The 23109-nt window shown below is 37.6% G+C and overlaps 1 protein-coding gene, 1 non-coding gene and 1 pseudogene across 2 annotated transcripts; 1 reads left to right on the top strand and 2 right to left on the bottom strand.

Annotated features, from left to right (window-relative positions):
* Positions 1 to 6484: 6484 nt before the first annotated feature.
* LOC116198322 lies at positions 6485 to 6566 on the bottom strand. The gene has a single exon (XR_004155259.1). It is a non-coding gene; the product is annotated as a small nucleolar RNA Z199 (small nucleolar RNA).
* Positions 6567 to 7741: 1175 nt separating this feature from the next.
* On the top strand, positions 7742 to 11784 carry LOC116194430 (annotated as a pseudogene).
* Positions 11785 to 12034: 250 nt separating this feature from the next.
* LOC116193787 (probable xyloglucan galactosyltransferase GT14) lies at positions 12035 to 13854 on the bottom strand. The gene has a single exon (XM_031522536.1). It carries the CDS (start codon positions 13852 to 13854, stop codon positions 12346 to 12348), a length of 1509 nt encoding a protein of 502 aa, XP_031378396.1. The 3' UTR covers positions 12035 to 12345.
* Positions 13855 to 23109: the final 9255 nt, after the last annotated feature.

The raw sequence follows: 23109 nt of genomic DNA on the forward strand, positions 1-23109 counted from the left end.
GACAATCACAACGGACCTCGACTAATCCGGTTCGAGACAAGTCGACCTACTAATAAAGTTCCCACAGTAAGAATTTTTTAAAATAATCACTTGTTGAAGGAACGGACTCATTAAGTTTTTTTTTTTTTTGTCCTCAAGAAAATCTCAAATTGATACTCATTTATGGTGAATAAATGGGATTAGAGACCACGGTACAATTAGGTTTAGGATCAGTCCGCTGTACTATCTGTACATGCGTTTCCTTTTCTATACGTACAACTAATTTCGACTGACAATCTGTCAATTTCTGCCCAAAAGAATACAACTAGCTAGCTCCCGGTAATGACCAAATTTGAGGACCAAAAGGAATCCAGGCCTATGATGAGTTCCCTCACCAACTCATAATGCTCTTCCAAGACTATAATGCAAGGAGACTAAGCATGCCTTAAACTTGTCAAACGAGAATGGAATATAAGCGTTCATATTGTAAATATTCATCAGTATATTCGAAATATATTTACTTGTTATGACACATATGTGATTTTACAATCAATCAATTATGTGACTATATCGAGAAAAAGAACAAGCTCCATTTGGGCATGATAACATAGGAGCAGTATGCTAGGGTAAGGTCTGATTGTCTTTTCGATAATAACTTTACCGAGGAGTCCTTCCCTTGGTAATTTTGATTTTTTTATATTTTTTTTATTATTATGGAGGAAATATTCTCTCAGTAAATCCCTACGTAAATTTCCCTTCATAATCACGCATTTTCTAGTATTATGCCCCACATATCGTCTCCTTGGTATAAGCCATAAAAAGATTAATTCATAGGGATTGAACTGTCTAGATTGATCATAGCTATCGGGGAGATAATTCATGTGCAGACTAATTAGCCAAGAGCTCTTTGCATTTGCCTTTTAGTTCTCATTTTCATCAGCATCTGCAAACGAGCCTAACAACTTTTTATCGTTATCATTGAGGTCTCATTACCCCGCCTTTGTATTTCTTAAGCTTACCCATCCCTATGCCTGATACAGGACAGCGTAGGATATCTTTTGTAATTTAAATTTGAGTTTGTGCTTCTTTTTAGTAATATGAATACATTCAATGAATCAGTCCCTTGATTTCTGATCGTCTCTATATTGTACGAAATCCATGTAGTTGAGGCATAGGTTAAAGAACCCATTTAAGATTTGAACGGAAGAGAGTCCTATTTCCTTGGAAAACAAAGAAAACATGAATTCCCTTTCTCCTTGGGAAATTTTTTAGTCAAGCCACTGGAGCTCCAATGCTATTTTATCTTTCCTAAATGTGTCGTGCTCATGTCATATTCTGGTTCATTTGTGACGTACTTCGATTCATAAACTCTTCAGACAGTCGACTACATGTGCGTATTGTTGGCTACTTTGCATACAAAATGATGCAGCCGATAATATGCATATATAGTCGACTGTCTGAAGAGTTTATTTTTTGGAGTACGAGACAAATGAACTTGAGTACGACATGTATAGAAAAGACAAAATAGCACTGGATTTACTAGGCGAGAGAATGTATCACTGCGTTTTACTCTCTTTAATCCGCCACATAAATTTAATTCTTCAATTCACCCAAAATAAGAGTGTTACTACATCCTTCTATAATAAACCTGAAAATCTCCTAATTCAGAATTCACTCAATTTGGCAGGCATGAGCTATGATATATATATATATGTGTGTGTGTGTAATAACAAATATAGATTTACAATTGATTTGCAACCTAAGAAGAGAGGAAGACCAAGAAAAAATGTCCAACTAGTGAATCGGGGCAGTGCTTTCATGGAGTCTCAAGGACACACAGTCATTGAGCCTCAGGGGCCGGGGTAGAGTCATGGAGCCTCAAGGGAGCAGAGTCATGGTGCCTCAAGGGAGCAGAGTCATGGGACCTCAGGATAGCAGATTCAATGAGCCTCAAGATAGCACTGTCATTGAGACTTAGGAGTCCAGAGTCATGGAGTCTCAGGAGACCACAATCATGGAGCTAGTGAGGAACACAGTCATGAAGTTAGTATCTACTTATGAGAATAGACTAAAGTTACTTGTAAGTATATTGTTTGTCTTGTTGGCTCAGTGTCTTATCCACATAATTTAATGTTGTATTTTTGTGATTTTGTGAATGACAGGTCAAAAGAAATGCAACAAATGAAGTTGAGGACGGACTAGACACCAATAAACTCAAGGAAGTTGGGGACAAACCAAGCACAAGCAAGCATAAGAAAGTCACTTCAAGCAAAAATATTAGGCATCCTATGTATAGAGAATTCGAACAAGCTTCAAGAGGTGTTGGGGTGATCACAGGTCAATCTAGCATTTGCTATGTACACTTGCTTGGACTATGAGAATTAGTTACACTGGCAAATATGGATGCTAGCCCATAAACGTTGTCTAAGGAGTTTAAGGATAGCAGCAGCAAGGGATTCAACAGGAAGGGGTTCGACAACAAGGGATTCAGTAGCAAGGGGATCATAAGCAAGGGGCTCATCAGTAAGGGGTTTAGCAACAACCTTAGCTAATTGTGAGAACAAGGGCGCAAAGACTCTAGGAGCAGCAGCAACAGACACTTACAGATAAATGTCCAAACAAGAAGCAAAAAAAAGCATATATAGTGTTGGTCGTGGTTGTTTTTGTCAGCTTTTGGTGGTTGATAGTATGGTGTAGTAGTGATGGTCGTAGATATGGCACGATGTCTGACCATATTTAAGGCTTTTTGTTTACAGTGATGGTGGTAGATATGACATTTAACTTGTGATAATATATTGTATTTCATTTTTGCCAACTGTAATTTAACTTGATGGATGGATTATGATGGATTATGAATATCAATATGTAATATGATGCATTTTACAGTTATTTGATAGATTTTAGTTATGCCAACTTTACTTGCTATGTAATATGATGCCTTTTGTGGTTATATCGCTTTTATCATTATTTTGTGATAGATTTTCTAATTATAAGGAGTAATATGATTAGACAAAGGATGGTGGAGCCTCATTGCATAAAATGAAGAACATGCAATTTCATTACTCATTGGTCATGAACATTGTAACATAAATGGTTTGACATCTATGTAATATACGAATACTTGCATCATTCTTACTAAAATAAAGGAATTCATGGCAGCATCTTTTGGTTGACATTTCTGCCAACTACAAATATCCAACTAAACAACAAACATATAATTATAAGGCACAATGTTGCTTTCATCTTGGAACAATATTTCCCAACCAAATTTGCATTTTTGACTTGCAGTCTCATCTCATTTAACTCCTTTTGCATCATTTCATTCTTCCATTCCAATGTGGCCACTTTATCTTCGGCCGCTGACAATTTTAAAAGAAGAAGTTCATTCTTCTTTTAGACATGGTTGAGCTCCATAGCAGCATATTACTTTTCTTTCATCAGGACACCCAATATATGCTTTTTATGCTTGGAGTATTCGGGATCAACCATTTGAAGTATTTACAATCATTTTCCTACTATTTTAAAACTTATATCAGCATATAGTATATCATATCATAAGCAATCATGATCAAAACGAGAACATGAGTACCTTCCAATGTTTGCACTGAAAAAATCTTCTTCCAGGATTGCTCTCACTCCATGAAGTCAATAACGCAGCTACTTAATTGTAATGGCATTCCTTCTAAACTCCAGAGTTGTTAGTTGCTGTAGAAGACTCACCAATTCAACTAATATACCTGTTGACATCTCAACTCACCTTCTCGGCTAATGCTTGCTTGCGGTCATGCTCCAATTTCCAATTATGAAAATTGACTAAGGGATTTTATTCAGCGAGCGCTCAATTGAAGAAAGCAAGAGAATTGCAACTCAATCCAACCCAAAAAAGTGGGAAGGAGCACAAGCTTTAGCTTCGTTTCTTGCCCTAATTTTATGCTTGCGCATGATGGAGGGAGGAGGAAGAGATATTTGAGGGAAATATTGTGGCTGGGCTCGCCAATTGGACTAAATGAAGTTTACGTGGAAGATAACATCTAACTAGACCAAATGTAAATGCCATGTAAGCATTGTGTCATGACTCGAAATTTCAGTAGAATTTTCCCGATATCCATTATCACATAAAAGCTATTCACATAAAACTTGCTTTCCATAAATTGCCCAATATATATGACCAATCTAGCAAGCTCTCATATATATATATATATATATATATATATATCTACATTCCAAGAGAGCCATATCACTAAACTAACTAAATAAAAGTTTCAGATCGTACCATATTCTAATACATTCTACAAAAAAGAATATTTATCAAATAACTAAAGTCTCTATTTAGTTCTCCGAGCTGATCCCCGAAATCAAAAATGGTTTTTTTGTGCATCTAGAAGCTTATTTGAAAAAATATATGTAGGTGTGAGTTGTATCTTAATGAGTACTATATTTCAAAGTAAAATGAATTAATATTAAATAAATATTTAATTACAAACAACCGAATATTCAAATAAATAATACAATTACATCTAATCCAACTATCAGCTCACCCTTACATATATATAGTGTGTGTATATATATATATATATACACAAATTATAATAATAATAATTATATCCAATATACTAACTAAATTTAAGTTCTACAAACAAGTATACACAACTCTTCCAACTATTTTTCTAATATCCAATATCGCATAAGCATCAAATATCCATTCATTTAACGTTACATAGCAAATCACTACACAAACACTTGACATATCAAGCTCTAGCATTCCACCCGCATTCAAGTATAAGAACATATTTCGACAAACTCAACAATCATCAAAATCATCTAAATCAATCCAAATAAACAATGCACAACCCTAGTCAAACAATATAGCCATAAGGTCGCATTTCCTTGCAACATGTTAGGACGGTACCGTGACATCGCACATCTCAGTCATATCATCATCAACTCCTAATACTCATATCTCATAAGCGGGGGCCGCCAATTAACCTCTGGAGGTAAAAGTTGACCTCAATTTATATTTTGTCGGGTCTAGCGGCCATTCGGGCCCCTTTTTCTATTTTGCCGGGTCTAGCGGCCATTCGGGCCCCTTTTTCTATTTCGCTAGGTCCAACGGCCATTCGGGTCCCTATTTATATTTCTTCGGATCCATCGGCCGATCTAACTCTTACTATAATCTGTCGGGTCCAACGGTCCCATGACTATAGTCAAGCAATATCAGTATACACGAGCACATACCCAATCACATTATAATGTTATCACATTATCATCACATATCTCATACACAATCATTGTACGCAACACTGCAGATTTCAATTCAAAATGAAACATAAAAGGGCAATATCTCTCAAATTCTTTCACAAAATATAGTAAGACTGATTCCTTAATCTAACTATTACAATATTCTTCTTAAATAATTTATATAACTATAATATATCATTTTATAAAGGAATAAAGTACTCACAGATAATTTCCAAAAGAATAGTTCATTGGCTCGAGTCTTCAGAATCTAGATATTCGGTCTCTCCATCCCTATCCATTACAATCATAAAATATTACTAAATATGCAAGAGAATATCATAATACACATGTTGGTTCAATCAAACTACTTTTTCATGTTGGTTCAGTCAAACTACTTTTTCACTTTAAATAAAGTTGAAAAATACTCTAATTAACAAATCCTCCATTAATCTATTAATGAAAACATTAAAAATAAAACTTCCTCCACACGCATGTTCAAACTTTCACCCAAACAATCACAATCAATAGAAATTATCAAGTATAAATTCAGCATGTAAATTCGAATCATTTGTCATAACCTCAAAAACTCAATCAAATTCATCTAATCGAATTCCTTCAGCTCAAAACACGACTAAATTCACTCTAACAAGAGAAACTCCAGCTTCATTAAACTCATTAGACACCCATGCTTAAACTATGAAAAACCCGCTTACTTCAACCTACTAGCTAAATCATATAAGGAAAAATACAACTAAGTATATAAGCTCAACCATCTCTCAAGAAACATATTAAAAGGATATCATCAATAGAATTTGCTCAAACCGACATCAATTATTTCGTCTAGACAACTCAGTATAACATATAAGGTAGTCCAAAAACAATAAAACTCATCAAAACACATATCTTCTCTTTTTTTTAATATCAAAGATGCGTAGTGTATATATATATATATATATATAAATAAATAAATTCCAGCCATCTTATCAAATCAAACTCACGGCTTAATTACTCAATCCCACTATCCAATCAGCAAACCACATCTTAGACTTAGCTGTGGTGGGCGAAAATACACATAAATCTCAGCTAAATCAAAGGAAAAAAAAATCAAAGTAAATTTTGTTTTGAAACCCTATTCTCAGTTAAATGGAATCGAACCAAAAGTTTTTCTCATCATTTCTCGTGGAAACAGTATCAGAAAGCAGCAATCTTTGATTGTTTGATATTGAAGGAGTTCAAAGAAGGCTAAAGGAGAAAAATTGAGATGAAAAATCATCAGAGACTTAAATACAAAGGAATCGTGGAACCAAGCTCTGTCATATTGTTGCAGTTTTTTTTTCCATCACCTGATCGCTCCTCAACATCAGAACGAAGCCAAACCAGCAAGAACAAGCAAGAGAAACATTAAATCGGCAATGGCCAAAAGCTAGGGAATCCGTTAGAAGCTCATGAGATAGAAAAGGAGAAGCAAGGTACGAAGCTCAAGAAGGTCGTCAATGGCGGGCTCTCTCTCTCCCTCTCTATTTCTCTGTTTCTTCTTCGTCTCCCCAGCGAAGAAAAAAAATAGAGCACAAAGGGGAAGGAAGGAGCAAATGAAATGAAATATGTTCGGCGGTGGAAAATGGATTGGTCTCAACACCACGTGGACCCCATAGAACCTTTTCTTTTTTTAATTTTCCAGCCACTTAAACATGTAACATATGATATACATATATAAGTATGTATATATGTATTTATACAGGTTTAAAAATAATTACCGAGTCTCACAGATTTCATGAGGGAAGATGGACAGAAGGAAGCAACTTACTAGGTAAGAGAAGATTTTGAAACGTTATGTTCTTATAGAAAATTCTTAAAGTTCGTGTATATTAAGAAATTTTTAAATAATACGTGCTATTTTATGTTAAAAACACTTTATATAATATATTTATATATCATAAATTTAACTCGCTGAATTTGTAATTATAAAATACTTTTTAGTGACTATTATAAACTTTTTCTGGAAAATTTCTTGTGATAACAAAATAGGAATATGTCATCATTTAAAATGTAGAATATATATGCATATATGTATGCAAAATTTCACTGTTCATTATTTGATATGATACATAGGTCAATGAATGTAATTCATTTACCTCTTATGATTTTATATTTTATAATTTATTGCTGTACATATCATTGAATGAAATGAATAAATTTCTTAGTAGGAATAAATTCATTTATCCAAATTTATTTGCCATAAATAATTATCTCTAATTACTTTGATTTTTTTTAAAAAATTACTCTTTTGGTGGTCAAAACAATTATCTTAAATTACTTAATTTGTTGCTAGCAACATAGAATCATACGAGCGATTTTAAATTGTATAATGTCAACTGTTTTACATTCTAAAATATTAATATTAAATTGTGTGATTTTGGTTTAGGACACAAAAATCCTACTTACGATACCAACGCCCTGGTTTGGAATGAAAGATTAGTAATACTCCCATAAAGTCATTTATCTTTCAGCGATAGTGTATTGTTTATCCAATATTTTCTCTCCATGTTCAGACTTACGATGTCTGCCATTTGTTGCTTGCTGTTGGAGTCTCTCTCCTCTTCCTGCGTTGCTACTGCTCCACTTCCCCTCATAAATTAGCATCGCTGCTCCTGCTTCATCCCACTTTGCGCTGGGCTTCCATACTTCCATTAAGCTTCTTCTTCTTTGTGATTGTGAGGTGGTACGTACCCAGAAGAAGAAGCAGAGGAAGGACAGAGGAGGGGGAGAATATGGCGGCAGTGAAGAAGATCAAGTTGGGGTCTCAGGGCTTCAAGGTCTCCGCTCAGGGTCTCGGCTGCATGAGCATGTCTGCCTCCTACGGGCCCCCGAAGCCTGAGCCCGACATGATAGCCCTCATCCACCGCGCCGTCGACAGCGGCATCACCTTCCTCGACACCTCCGATGTCTACGGCCCTGACACCAACGAGGATCTCCTCGGCAAGGTGGGCCAGCTCCTATTTCTCAATAAATAAGCTCATTTTATCATGTGGATATCTGATACTATCATCTTGTTTCTAGTTTCTTGCACTTTCTTGGTCGGAAGAAATGTTGTATCGATTGATTTCCTTAAAAAGGCCCGACCTTTCCGGGCTTTTTTGCTTTCATGCATGATGGAAGCATTGACCTTCTTCTCTTGGGTTGACTTAGTTTCATTTTTCCGCTTTGTTCTGTTTATGGGTAATCATGATGGTTCCCAGTGGCCAGTTTTCGCATGTTTTTGGTTGAAGCTTTAATAATTCATGCCGGGGCTAAATCTGGCCAGTGAATCCTCTTTCAGGTCTCAGTTGGAGCTGAGCTGAACTAATCTCGCTTTCGTTATTTCCGATGATTTTGGTTACATCCTTAGAGCAGGCTTTGAAGGGGATAAGGGACAGAGTCCAGTTAGCTACCAAATTTGGTGTTTACTATGAAGGCGGGAAGGGATATATCCGTGGCGATCCAGCCCACGTGAGAGCAGCCTGCGAAGGCATCCTTAAGCGGCTCGGTGTTGATCGTGTTGACCTCTGCTACCAGCACACATCGATACTCGAGTCCCCATCGAAGTGACGGTATTAGACCCTTCTCATCCCGTGTTAATTTTGTTTTCTGATACTAGCTTTCTCGGAGTCATGTGTGCTGGGATTGAAATTGCTGTCATTAGTCTTTTTGCTGTTATTAAGCTCGGCTCTGCTGTGCTGTGTTGACTACGTTAATTTATCAAGCACATAACTCACTGTGTTCACTAAGAAATCTTTATCATCTTAAGAATTTTAAAAATATCACGGCCTGACTGTAAAATGTAGCTAGAACTGCTCCAATGCTTGTAAATTTGTTCTCGCTTACTCAGTAATTCTGGACCTGTTTGTTTATTCAACTAACTGATTCCTAACTTTAGTGATGACGGTTTCAATCTTTGGGATTGATCATTGGGAGATCTCCAGCTTAGAATGCTTGAACCTTAATGATTTAATTCTCGGTGTTCATTCTGTTTCATTTTATGATGTCACCAGAATCTATCTTTCCAGTCGTTGATCTTGCAGATAACATCATTCTACCTGCTCCACTTGCCTCGTGGAGTATAGTTTGCATAAAATATGATTATCATCTTTACAGAATTCTTCTTTTTATGTATACATATGTATATATGTATAACACTATCCACTGTGTTTGGATTATGAAAAGTGTGTTTTGATATGCAGGACTTCTTCGCCTGGATTTAGCATATGCAACAAAAAGATGTCTCCTGCACGAAGTAAAACAAAAATTATTAAGTTGCTCCTCAATGCTTCATCCTGCTAATTTCGTTTAAAACTGACTTGGCAGTTAATATCAATCTGTTTCTCGCTTCTGTTGGAAGGATAAAATGGACTACGGTGTCCTGGCTATCTTTTCATTGATAAATCCCTCTTTCGTTCTTGAAGATCAGGGAGTTGAAGAAACACATTGAGGGGAAAATAAAATACATCGGTCTGTCTGAGGCCTCTGCCTCAACTATCAGAAGGGCCCGTGCCATTCATCCAATAACTGCTGTTCAGTTGGAGTGGTCATTGTGGTCGAGAGATGTTGAGGAAGGTAGTTCCCACGTGCAGGTTAGGGTTATCCCCTCGCAGTGAACTGTTTTCTGCAATAAGTAGAAATCTATTTTCTTTGTATTCTCTGAAGGAACTATTCTTTCGTATGCTATTTCTCAGGGAGCTGGGGATTGGGATTGTCTCACACAGTCCTCTGGGATGAGGGTTCTTCTCTGTGGGCTCAAAGTTGGTTGAGAACTTGTCGAACGATGATTTCAGAAAGGTTCGTATTATTTGCCTTAATTATGCAACATGATTTATTGTTAAAATATGTAACTAAGGAATAAGCTTATACTCCAGCGCCCAAAAAAGATAGGCTTATACTTCTAGTGGGCCAAGTAAATCCTCAAAAACTGGCTAGAGCGAAGTCCTGTTAAGGTAGTTGTGCACCATAAAAAGTTTAAAAGCTTAAGTTAGTGGTGCAATTTGAAGATTGCTGCATGCCAATAGATAAGGACCATACCCGTACGGACTGGTAAGTACAATTTGAATTGTACTTACTGAATTTTCTCTGCAGTAACTTTTGCTCTAGTTAATACGATTGTGCTGCAATACATAATACTCATAAAGTAAAATTATACAAATAAAAATTTTATAGTTCTTCCTTGCCTTTTTTGTATAGCAAGTTTGTGACGTTTCACTGATAGAAAATAGAAGTAATACAGACATTGGTCATCTATTCTTCCTTTTATTTATTCTATTTTAGTTTATTTTTTCGCAACCAACTCTAGTGGAAGTTCAATCACATATAAATTCATTACTTGTGTTTGCATTACTAAGAATATAACATGTCGGAGCTGAACTACTACATATATAAAACAGTCCGAGAGACTGGAATCAAGCAATGGTTCCACTGCCGTCTAAGTCACTGTTGAGTTCATGTAAGAGCTCAAGATGGCTTAAGGAGAGGGCTAAATTACTCAGGGGCAATCGGCTTGAAGTCTACTTGAATTCAACTCAAATTCTTATGAGTTCGACCAACGTATTTCAGTTGATCTAGCTATGCTTGAGATCAGTTTACTCTGCTGGAAGCTGATCCAACTTCTCTCATATAGTTGAAACTAATGATATTTAAGTCTAATAGTACAAAAGTTCCTCCATTTTCCAAGTTATTGCTCGAGCTCGAAATAGATTTGAGCGGAGTTGAGGTCGAACATAATTTTGAGAAAAGCTGAAGTCTAAAAGATATTCGAATCCGAGCAAATCTCTGTCCTTGAGTTTTGTGAGGGAAGTTGAGCTTGAAACAGGATAATACTTGCCTTAGTTTTACTATTTAGGTGGAAAATCATTGTACTTCTGTGTACAGTTCACTTTTTTTACAGTACTGAATCTGCTTGTTTTGCAGAATCTCCCAAGGTTCCAACCCGAGAACCTGGAACACAACACAAAGATATTTGATAGGGTGAACGAGATCACACGGAGGAAGGGGTGCACCCCATCACAGGTAGTCCTTGCATGGGTCCCCATCTGAGGGATGACGTGTGCCCCATCCCAGGAACCACCAAGTTAGAGAACTTTAAACAGAACATTGGAGCCCTGTCTGTGAAGCTTATGTTATCAGAAATGGTGGAGCTCGAGTCTATTGCAGCGTCAGGTAGTGGGAAGGGTGAGAGATATAAACCCGATGTTGCTACATGGAAGGATTCTGAGTCACCGCCCCTATCCTCATGGAAAGCTGCCTAAGAGGAAGTCATGGATCTGTACCGTACCATGGAGAATTGACTGCTGGATGTTTCGAGTTAATCCTGCAGGACATATGCAGCTCGTATGTTGGTTTAGAATAGTGTTGTTTTGAGCCAAAAGCCAGCTTTTCTCCCACTGATCATTTTGGTATGACAGAATGCAGTATGGGGATATGGAAGCTATGGGTTTACGATATGTAGTAGTCAAGTTACTTGTTAAACGTGCTTATCCAAGTTTCTCTACTGGTGTGCATGACATATTATGTGCCAAAATGATCAAAGACTCATTCAAGATCTATCGAATGTTAAAACTTCTCCGAATATGCCAATAACCTCTTTAGGTATGGTCAGATCTGTAGACAGCCACGATTAGAATATCAAACCGACGCCCAAGCATCAGAATTCGGCAGTATATGGAAAATGAGATGGATAATAAATTAATGTCAGTATCACAAGGTTTTAAAACAGGATCATGGATCATACTTAAAATTTAAAAATATACTTAGACATCGTTAGACAATGATTCTTACCATAGTCACCATTAGATGAGTATTCCTGCCCCCATATCCTTCTTGACAAATAAGAAAATGACTTTGCTTTTTCTTTGTATCCTAATGACTCCAACGAGAGAGACAAACGATCTGATACAATTTCTCTCTTTTCTTTCCCCTTTGAAATCTACCTATTTCATTTTCCCACATACTAACCAATAATGAATAGTTAGTGTCATCCATATGCTATCACGTATAACTACCAATCATAGTTTGTCACATCATCGGATTGCGGGACTTGTACGCTCCACGGTCACACTGTGGTTGACGACCATACTAACTGACAATCAACTAATAATAACTTTTTCATACTACGGAGGGCAGATCAAATTTCCTACTGTCCCAATCAGAAAACCCAACACTAGGATCCTCCCCTTGAGAAATTCTCCTCCTAATTGCCTCTATCCTCCCAAGGACCCCCTTGATTGCAACATCAAAAGCATCTTCAAACTCAGGCAATCCATCATTCCTAGGATTAGCATACACAATCCTAGGAATCATCCCTATCACCTCCTCTCGCATCGCTTCCACTTCGATGCTCGAGATGCTCATCAGCCTGTGACCAATGTTAACCCTCCGGCTCCTCACATCCTCCTCGGGTATATATACTGAGTACTTGGTGTAGTTACTCGGAAAGTACCATAAATACTGCACGTAAGCTGACCCTGGGTGGAAGAAAACAGGGATGCACCCGGCAAGGATCGAATCAAAGGTTGATCTTCTAGTGTGGGAGTCCCCTGGAGGCTGAAGGCAGAAGACCGAGTTTTGGAAAACTCTAATGATCTCGCAAGGGTCATTGCATTTGTTATTTTTCCCTGAACGGCATGCCAGTAGAAAGCAAGTGTCAGTACTACTCGAATTCGAGGCTTGAGAGCATTGCTCGACGAGATTGGACCTTATAGACTCTTTTGACTTGGGTCGGGGGGCCCCCACGAAGGAGAACAAGTACTTCCTATTTTGATTCCGCATTCTCTCTTGCCATTGAGAGACTTCGAGGATGGTCGAGGGGTGGAAATAAGTCGGATATGGTATTGCAAACTCATTCGTCCACAGGGTTGACTCGATTGAAAGCAATGTCATGTTCTTCGATTCAGGGAGGTTCATGAAGTTATTTCCCCATTCGGAGTCATTGTCGATATTACGCCGATAATCCCATGAAATCCTACCACCAACGACGAAATGGTCACGCCCCCACATTCTCTTCCACTCTGGCCTCGCGCTAACCCATTGGGCCAACTCATGAGCCAAGGCGTCCCTCACCGATACATTGTACCCCCAAAGATGCCTGCCAACATCGAGGCCCGCGTAGAATGGAACATAAATGGCTGAGGCCAAGGAAGAGTCATTCGTGAGGCACCTGTATTGCTTCATCCGGGCTCGGAATATGGGCTCGAGGAAGAACTGGTACGTGGAGTACCAACTACCATTCGAGAGGATCCCTCTTGGGTCCTCAACCTTGGGCCCGAGGCCTGAGTTTGACACGAACCAGCACACATCATTCCACTTCGCTATGGCTCGGCAGTTTTTGAGAAGGTCATCGTTGAACCGTTGGGGGAGATTGTGAACATAGATGTAACGACCTGAGCAAGGATCCACATTACTACTCTCATCGGTTACATTTAGGACGCAGGAACGAGCTGGAACATCGTCCTGGCTATGGTAGTAGCTTATGAATAGAGAGGAGACCCCACTCTTGGCCCCACCAAAGTCAAAGAAGTGGAGCAGGAGGACTATGAAGCAAATGAGAAAAAAGAAGATGAAAGTGGACATGGATTGGCCATTGGCCTTCTTGATGAGATTGGGTTTCTTCTCCATCTTAAATCTCAAGAGAAGAAGCACAAATATCACCACAAGAAAACCTACGTACATATGAACAATAGAGAGAGAATTGAATTTTGACTTTAGGGGGTGGAATGGACATGGAGGCATATTGAAGTTAATTGTGCCTTTTAAGGAAAGATTCGGTGTCACTTTTAAGGAGGCTGGTTTGTACATGACATATAAATCAATTGTATCTATGGCAACTTAGTTAGGAAAATTTCCAGGGAAAGAAGAAAAAATTTAAGAAGTGAATCAAATGATATCTAATTTCACCGAGCAAAGAATAATAATAATAAAAAGATATCTAATTTCCCTATTTGTCAGATGCGCCAATTTATACATTTTATGTATTTAACATGCAGGGTTTCATGTTATTCCATGTTAGGGGTGCTTAAAACGCAGTTAAAGAAGAAACTTTATTTGGAGAGATTATATTTGATTGGATTGTTTGGTAAGCCATATAATTCCTCCCTTTGAAGAAAATCTACATGATAGTCATAAGTTCCCTAATACTCCTGATTGCAAAACTTATTATGGCGGCAATATTAATCGGTCAGCTGAGGGAATAGGCTATTTTGGTTCTCCGTTTATTCCTTTTTATTTTTTTCCAGTCGAGAAATCTCAGATCAACATTTCTCTTTTTTGGGTGGATAAATGTGATTAGAGACCACAAAACTCAAATAACCAGCAACAAATATATGGGACGGGGTAAGGCGAATCCAACGATATTGTTCTACAGTGCCGAACACAGGGAGGTGATATATAGAGATATGAGGTTTGACGAAATGATATCTCCCTTAATCTGAGACAAAGAGATCCTGATTTTTATTTTGGGCTAATGAACTAGAAAAACACAAATTTTGCCTTCTGCGTAAGTTTACCATAAAATTTTTCTTTTAGGAAATTAAATACATGAACTTTCAATTTTTTTTTGCCCCATCTCCATTTGTTCTATTCGCCATTAGTTTTGCTGATGTGGCAATTAACGGGTGCAACATAGCAAACAGCAATTGATGCGGCAACCGCATCATAAAAAAAAAGTATTGAAAAATTCAAAAAAATAGAGAAATATGAAAGTTCATATTTTCATTTTTACCATGAACTTTTATATATTTTGCAAATAAAATTCACAAACTATCATTTTTCACCACATCTACACCAAATTGGATATCGATCTTGGGGGTGGCAGTCTCACCCGCGGCGATCCTGGGAGGGGCAGTCACGTGGGATACCCTCATCTCGGGGGATCAAGCCTAAAATTAAATTCCTTTTCTAGGAGCGATCTCAGGGATGGGGGCTAGTCGACTGCCATCATCCCTCAGCGTAATGTTGCCAACAACATAAAAAAAAAAGCTCTAGTGAGCACATCCCTGAGGGGGGGGGGGGGGGGGGGGGGGGGGGGAGGGGGGGCGCACGACAACCTCATTTCTCTGGAGGTAGTGGTCACACTCGAGAGACCCATGTTGCCTCCGGCAATTATACACATCGTGTAAGTAATAAAGAGATGAGTCGAGTATTGTTCCCACGAACAATTGATCTAATAATTTTGCTAATCATTAAAATTATCACACCTCGATAATAGTCAAGCCAATCGATCATATGAGATGTAAAGTTAAGAGACAACGAACTAACTAATAAAATACTATCTAGTTCAACTATCAGAAATCAATGATAAGAAAGCCTAGGGTCTTGATTTCCCTCGATATTGTCTTAACTTCACACACTCTCCTTCTCATATTCTTGAATGACATGATGGACTACCCCGAGATTCGAAGTTCTCTCATAGGTATCTTCTGAATTGCTTATGGGATATATCTATTTAAACCAACTCCCTATATTTCTATGAGTATCAAAGTCTAAATAAATTCATTAAGTTTCAATCCTGACCAAGGGTGCCTAAGGCGAGCACATATATTTCTATCGATACCCGAGAAACAACCCGACTATCAATTAATCAAAGTCAAACAAAGGCTGCTTCAATCCTCATCTAAACCATAGCTTACTTCGTTGAATCCAGTAAGATTATTTGATTAATGTAATTGATGGCCAAGCAACCACAAGCATTAAGAAAGGGATGAAATAAGTACATATATTCATTCAACAATATGATTGAGAGAGTTTCATGAAGTTACCTCAACAACCCTAGCAGTAACTCGGCTCATGGCCACAAAATACATTCTTTTAGAAGTATTTAACATGCTAAACAAGAGAATAGAATAGTGGAATGGAAAGAAGAAACTCGAAAGAGTTGATGTCTTGAATCGTTGCCCGGTTCTCTTCCTCCTTGGCTCGATGCTCAGCTACTCCTCTGTTATGCTCTGTACTGGGCTCCTTCTCCTCTGTTCTTACGTTCAAAACTAGCCCCCTTGAATGGAGAAGAGAAAAAAAAAGAAGATATATATATATATATATATGTATGTATATATAAAAGATAGGAGAGCTAATGGGATGGTGATAGTTATGTCCCCTTTTCATTAGCTTCCTATAGAAGCTTTCTAATTTTGTCTCTCCCTCACCAATTTGCTCCAAGTCGCAGCTCAACAAGGGAAGCCAAGTGTGAGTTGTCTTCATTTCTTCCCAAGTTGACTCATGCATTAATTACTAGCCTCTTTCTTTGTTTCTTCTTCTTAATTGAAGTTTCAACTTGGACAAGATTGTCCACTTGTGCTTGCAAGGGTCCTACTCTTGATGGTTTTCTTCCTCAAAGTCGGTTTATGTGTGAGAAGGTGATAGATCAGTCAAAGTTGCAACTATTGAATAAATAGTCACAACTTCGAAACCTTCTGCCCTTGCCTTCTAAAGCTGATTTGCAACTTCAGATTATTGGAGTTGCAAACATGCTAATGTGCCTTGGATGATCCACATCTTAGGGTCAGGCGCTGATAAGCACATTGAACTATTCATGTGTCTGAGGGCCCTCACAGCACAACGACGCAATTATCAGGGGCGCGCTCTACCACTGAGCTAATAGCCCGTTGTGCGGGCCTCTCGTTGGGGCCCATTATGTCAAAAGCGAGAGAAACCCCATCACTTCAACAAGTGCAGCAATGATCCACTCTTCTGATACTCCTATCAAACACGAATATACATTTCTATGATTACCAAAATTATACAAAGATGAACTAAAGGTTAGAGACTTCCTAATATAACTAACTTGACCTAAAAACTATCTAAAATACTAAACACATAGAAGGCTTAGCACTAAATTCAAGCACAATTAGGAATAGAATAGCTCGAATATATAAAGAGTTATTAGCCCACCCTCGAGATCGAGCCTAAAGTTAGAATTCAACAATATTAAACCAAGGGATAATGGTTGTCGACTAGCCCCATCCCCGAGATCGATCCCAGAATAGGAGTTTACTTTAGGATTGATCCCTCGGGGTGGGGGTATCCCGCATGACTGCCCCTTTTGATCCCACATCGACCTAGTATGATCTTCCTTTTCGAGACCAAATCAAGTACCAATGGATGCAATAAGATAGCAAGGCTTTGTAACTTCGAGGCCATATTCAGTTGTTGACTCCACAAATACTGCGGGTGGCCTCCGCCTTATTTGGGATACCGATCTTAAGGTACAAATTATTAACAATTCACCTCACTATATTCATGCACTTATAGATCGTGCCACTTTGCCTACCACTTGGTGTATCACTTGTGTCTATAGCCCCCTTATAATCATCTGAAACAAGCTTTTTAGTTTGAATTGTCTGAACTTACTGATTCTATTAAATGCCCTTAGTCATTGGTTGGTGATTTTAATGAGATTTATGCTAAATTTGATAAAAGGGGTAGTAGAAACTTTGCTTTTATCTTCTCAATCTTTTCTTGATTCCTTTATTAATCATTCGGGCTGTATAGAACTAGGATTCTTTGGTAATCATATCACATGGCGTAACAATTGCTCAGGCCTAGCGCACATCAAGCAAAGGCTCAATCGAGCCATTGCTAATGATGAGTGGCGTCTCCTGTTCCCAAAAGCCAGGGTTGCTCATCTTCCATGGGTTCAGTTAGATCATAACCCCATTTTGGTTAAGCTTTGGATGGATTTAAGCAAAAAACCTAGACCCTTTCGTTTCGAGGAAGTCTGGATCCTTGATCAAACAAGTCAAGATGTAGTAAGAAATGCATGTCTACTTGAAACCAAAGGATCTAGAGCTTTTGAACTATCTTTCAAAACTAAAGAATGTGAAAAATATACTGCATGCGTGGAATAAAGATTGTTTTGGACATTGCAATACAAGAATTACAGGTATAGTAGAAGAGCTTGATGAGCTACTGTATCTTGATCAAACACCAGAGAGCAAGGAAAAAGAAAAAAACCTACTAATGGCTCACGATGAATATTTGTTGAGGAGAGATCTCGTCTGGCGCCAAAAATCAAGAGAATTGTGGCTCAAAGATGGCGACAGAAATTCAAAATTCTTCCACTCTCCACAATCATTAGAAGGCACTCAAACCACATTATCGCCAACGAGGATCCAAATGGCAATTGGATTCAAGAACATGATGGATAGGGAACTATTTTCTCCACAAGTCCAAGGATCTCTTCACCTCATCAAACCCGACGTTTCCCTAAGACCTAGAAGGCTTGATTACTCTAGTTATATCGGAGGATGAGAACGAGGCTCTTACCTCTATCCCAAACGAAGAAGAAATTTCTAGAGCATCACATGCAATCCCAAATCTGAAGGCAGTTGGACTAGATGGCCTTCCATCACTGTTTTACAAACACTATGGTCACACAGTGCAACCACTCCTCATCTTTGCGGTTCAAAACTTCTTCGATAGGGGTCATATACTTAAAGAATGGAACAACACCCTTATCATGCTCTTCCCAAAATCACAAAATGCTTCCACCTTCAAGGACTTTTGACTTATAAGTCTATGCAATGCATGCTATAAAGTAATCTAAAAAATCATTGCAGAAAGACTCAAGCCACATCTCCAAAGGATTATCTCACCAAATCAAAATGTATTCATCGAGGGAAGATGGACTAATGAGAATGGTCTCCTAGCACAAGAAATTCTACATACAATGAATAAGACAGTCTAGAAGAGGATGGGTAGGCATGATGATTGACTTCATGAAAGCCTTTGACAAACTTGAATGGAGCTTCATCATCACTGTTCTAAAAAACTTTGGCTTCCATGAAACGTTCATCATGTGGATTCATCAATGCATATCTACTTCCTTCTTCTCAATTCTCATTAATGGCTCGCCACACGGTCTACTCTCCTCGAAAAGAGGTATAAGACAAGGTGAACCTATATCCCCTTATCTATTCATTATCTCCATGGAAGTCTTGTCCTATCTTTTTTATAGGGCCGAAGAAAATGGAATCCAAAAAGGTATTCGAATTAGCCAAGGAAGTCCATCTATCTCTCACTTGAGGCTTGCGGATGACCTCCTTATCCTCTCCCGGGCCACTGCCTCAGAGATTATAAAAAAAAAAAAACCCAAGGACATTCTCGACAAGTTTTGTCTATGGTTGGGCCAGGAAATCAATTCAGCAAAATATGTTGTTTTCTACTTGAGGAACCCCCTAGCTCACATTCGAAGAGATATCAAATCCACCTTGGGAATGAGAAAGCTCAAACATGATACTCACTTTCTGGGTAGCCCTCTTTTCGTCAAAAAGAAAAAAAAAAGTCTTTCCAATTCCTTATAGAAAAGATAAAGAACATACTCACCTCTTGGAAATCCAAATCATTATCCTGGGCGGCTCTGCAACCTTGGTGAACTCCGTTATCACAAGCACCCCCATCTACACTATGTCATTATCCAAGCTTCCCAAGTCCACACTCAACAAGATCGATGAAGCCACTCAACTTTTCTGGTGGGGAAGCAATAAAGATGAAGGAAGTTACTTTGCCCCAAAGATTTGGGATGCCATCTGCCAACCCAAGGCTTCGAGTGGACTTGGGTTTTGAAAAGTGGAAGATTCCAATAGAGCTATGTTATTGAAGACACCAAGGGCCCTCACTGCAAACTTCGATAGCCTTGCCTCTCGAACCATGAAAGCAAAATATGGAAACTTCTTATCATCTAGCCAATGCTCAGCCGCGAGCTCATCACATGTGTGGAAGGGTCTACTTTGGTGCAAGAACACGATTCAGAAAAGTTACGTGCTTCTCCATCGGAAATGGGGCTTCCATCTCAGCTTGGAATGACCCCTGAATACCAGGTAATCTTGATTGCAAACTCGCCTCTAGCTTCGGTATTCAAGCTAAAACGGAGACAAAGGCACATGACCTAATGCTCTTTAATCCAAAAAGATGGAACCTCGAGCTTTTGATAAATATGTTTGATCAGTCCACAACCACAAACATCTTAAAGGTCATCTCCCCCAACAAGATTACAACGACTCAGTTCTCTGGACCCCATACAACATTGAGTGCTCATTCGGTAAAATCTTTCTATGTCCTAGACCAAGGGAATCGCTTCAGTTTTGCCACATAATTTAATTAGAAGACGTGGTGGCACCTAAAGCTACATGATCGATTGAAAATTCATTTTTGGAGATTAGCTAGTGAAAGCCTCCCCTGGTTCACGCATACCGACGCTCCTTATCCGCTCTATCGAACCAGCTCCGATAATTATGCCCACCTCTCCAGTGATTTCATTTTTTATCATGTTTGGAAAGAATCACCTTGGAACATTCTATCTAACGTTATTCTTTGCACATGTCTTAAGGACATTGTCAATTATATCATGAAGCCCCTTGATTATTTATCTTGCATGCTACCTAATTATGAATTATTTGCTCTCTATGGCGCCCTTGTTTTGTATCACTTGTGGAATCTTAGAATTGAAACTTTGACTACAGGAAAAAGAGCTAGGGCTTGTTTGGTTTTAGGATAATATTTTAGAATCACAATTCTAACTTAACTCTACCCACTACAAAACAAAATAACTCATACAAAGTCAAAAAGTGGGCCCCATTTATATCACTTTTTTCCACAACAAAATAATATAACTCATACAAAGTCAAAGGTGGACCCCATTTATTCCACTCAAAATCAAAATCAAAATCTGATTTTAAAATCTTACTATGAAACCAAACGCAACCCTAATCTCACAAGCTTCATCCAACGAATCAAGCGGACTTTCAATAAGACAGTAGCAACCATGCACCATTTAATATCCTTAATTCTAATCACAAACTAGACCAAAATGAAGAGGAAGCCAGCGGCATGGACAAGTTTTGGGCCATCATCAATATTGATGCAGCCTGGACAACAGCAGAATCATGCATGGCGGGAATTCAGCGTCACCCAGGCCAGCTACAATCAATATCCTGCTCATCATTCTCATGCACAGAGACAACCTTTCCACTAGAAGCCGAGGCCAAGGCAGCGTTGCTTGCTATTAACATAGCTCCTGATCGTGGATGGAAAAAAATATGGATTAGACCTGATGCTTCGATCCTAGCTGACGCTATCCATAGACCCCATCACCCACTTTGGGATATTAGAAGCATTATCTTGGATATTGTACATTTAATTTCCTGCTTATTGATTTGGAAATGTACTTGGATTCCACTCACTAACAACCCACTTACTCACGACTTAGATAATTTGGTCTCAAGTCGAATTTTTCTCCCGTTTGTACGTTTGAGGGTTATCCGGATTTAGATGTAACCTAACTTCAGTATTATAATTATCTACATCTTACCTTATAAAAAAAAACCCACATTAATCTTTCTTGTGAATATTTTGTTGTGATCTTCTTGTAAGATCAACACTATTAATGAAGTCTTGATGACTTATAAAAAAAAATATAACCCACGCTGATTATCGTTATTCAATATTAGTTGAAATAATTTGTAAGGACCCCTTTAATCTACCAAAACAATAGAAGAAACTTATCTCAAAATTATAACGTAATGGATCAACTGTGACCATCCCCTTTCTTTTATTATTAATATTTTTTCTTTGTGCATAAATTTCTCATCCTTCTATTCTTTCTCAGTAATTCTAATATAATTTATATGGGAAACTATCTTATGGTGTCCATTTAAAATAAGAAAAAAGAGAGAAGAGAAAACAATGAGATATAGTGCAAAAGAGATACTATACAAAATAGGTAGTTATTTTGTAATTATTATCATCTTTATATATATCTCATGTTTCATCAAATATTTTCTAATTAATGATTTTGATTTAGCATGATTATCATTGTAATTTCATTTATATGGAACACTCGAATTTTATAAATCAATTCTAACTAGTATTTTACCACCCTATCTTAAAATATATGTAGTCCTTTTACTTCTTATTTTCAAATTGGCGTAAGCTCATACATATGTAATATATGGCTTATGAAATATCGGTAGTAACTCAAGAAGATATTTAAACAACCCAAAGATAATATATGATCATGATAAAAGAGTAATAATAAGATTACTTACTAATATCAAATATCTAAATAAATATATTCTATTCATATTGTTGAACAATTTATAATTGACTCAAATAATGTTAAAATGAAGTTGTTATCCCGTCGCGAAGCACGGGTTCTCTTTTCTTACTATGTATTATTTCCGAAAATATAAACATAAATATAAGTATAAATATAAACTCGAAATTGATACAAAAATACATTCAATTATTTACATTAATTAGGAACGAATCAATATACATTGCTATAATCTATGAATTTGTAGTACCGTTTCAAGGTTGATTTTCAATGCACCTATTAAACTCCAGATATATATATATATATATATATGTATGTATGTGCATATATATGTATGCTTTGGAAAGATCTTCACATACCGCACGACCTGCGACATCCGACATGAAATAGACCATCCACCCCGAAAAAATCAAAAGAAATTGAGAAACAGGAGCAAGTACGCGTCTTAGATGTTGTCTCTATCTCTACCGAGAAAATACTCTCAATTCTCTCTACCGAGAACTATAAGTTTCGACACACAAGACTTCTCCTCTGGTTCCTACCTGGTCTACCTTCGGAAACTTATCCTTATAAGCAACATCAACTAGGCCAAAATTTACTTAAGTTAAGATAATCCTTACAAGCAACATCAACTCGGTCAAAATTTACTTAATTATTTGTTTATTGCTTCGCTTATATTATGAAACCAAAGACAAGTAATTGTCGTGGCATTATCATTAGGTATAAGACTAAATATAACAATGATTTATAAATATATTTTTCAATGATTTATAAATATATTTATGATTTTTTCAATGAATATAAATATATTTTTCAATGATTTAACC

This window comes from Punica granatum, chromosome 2, assembly GCF_007655135.1.
Source record: "Punica granatum isolate Tunisia-2019 chromosome 2, ASM765513v2, whole genome shotgun sequence".
NCBI lineage: Eukaryota > Viridiplantae > Streptophyta > Magnoliopsida > Myrtales > Lythraceae > Punica > Punica granatum.

Coding starts and splice junctions, on each gene's coding strand:
- LOC116193787 (XM_031522536.1), bottom strand. CDS start 13,854: ATGGAGAAGAAACCCAATCTCATCAAGAAGGCCAATGGCCAATCCATG.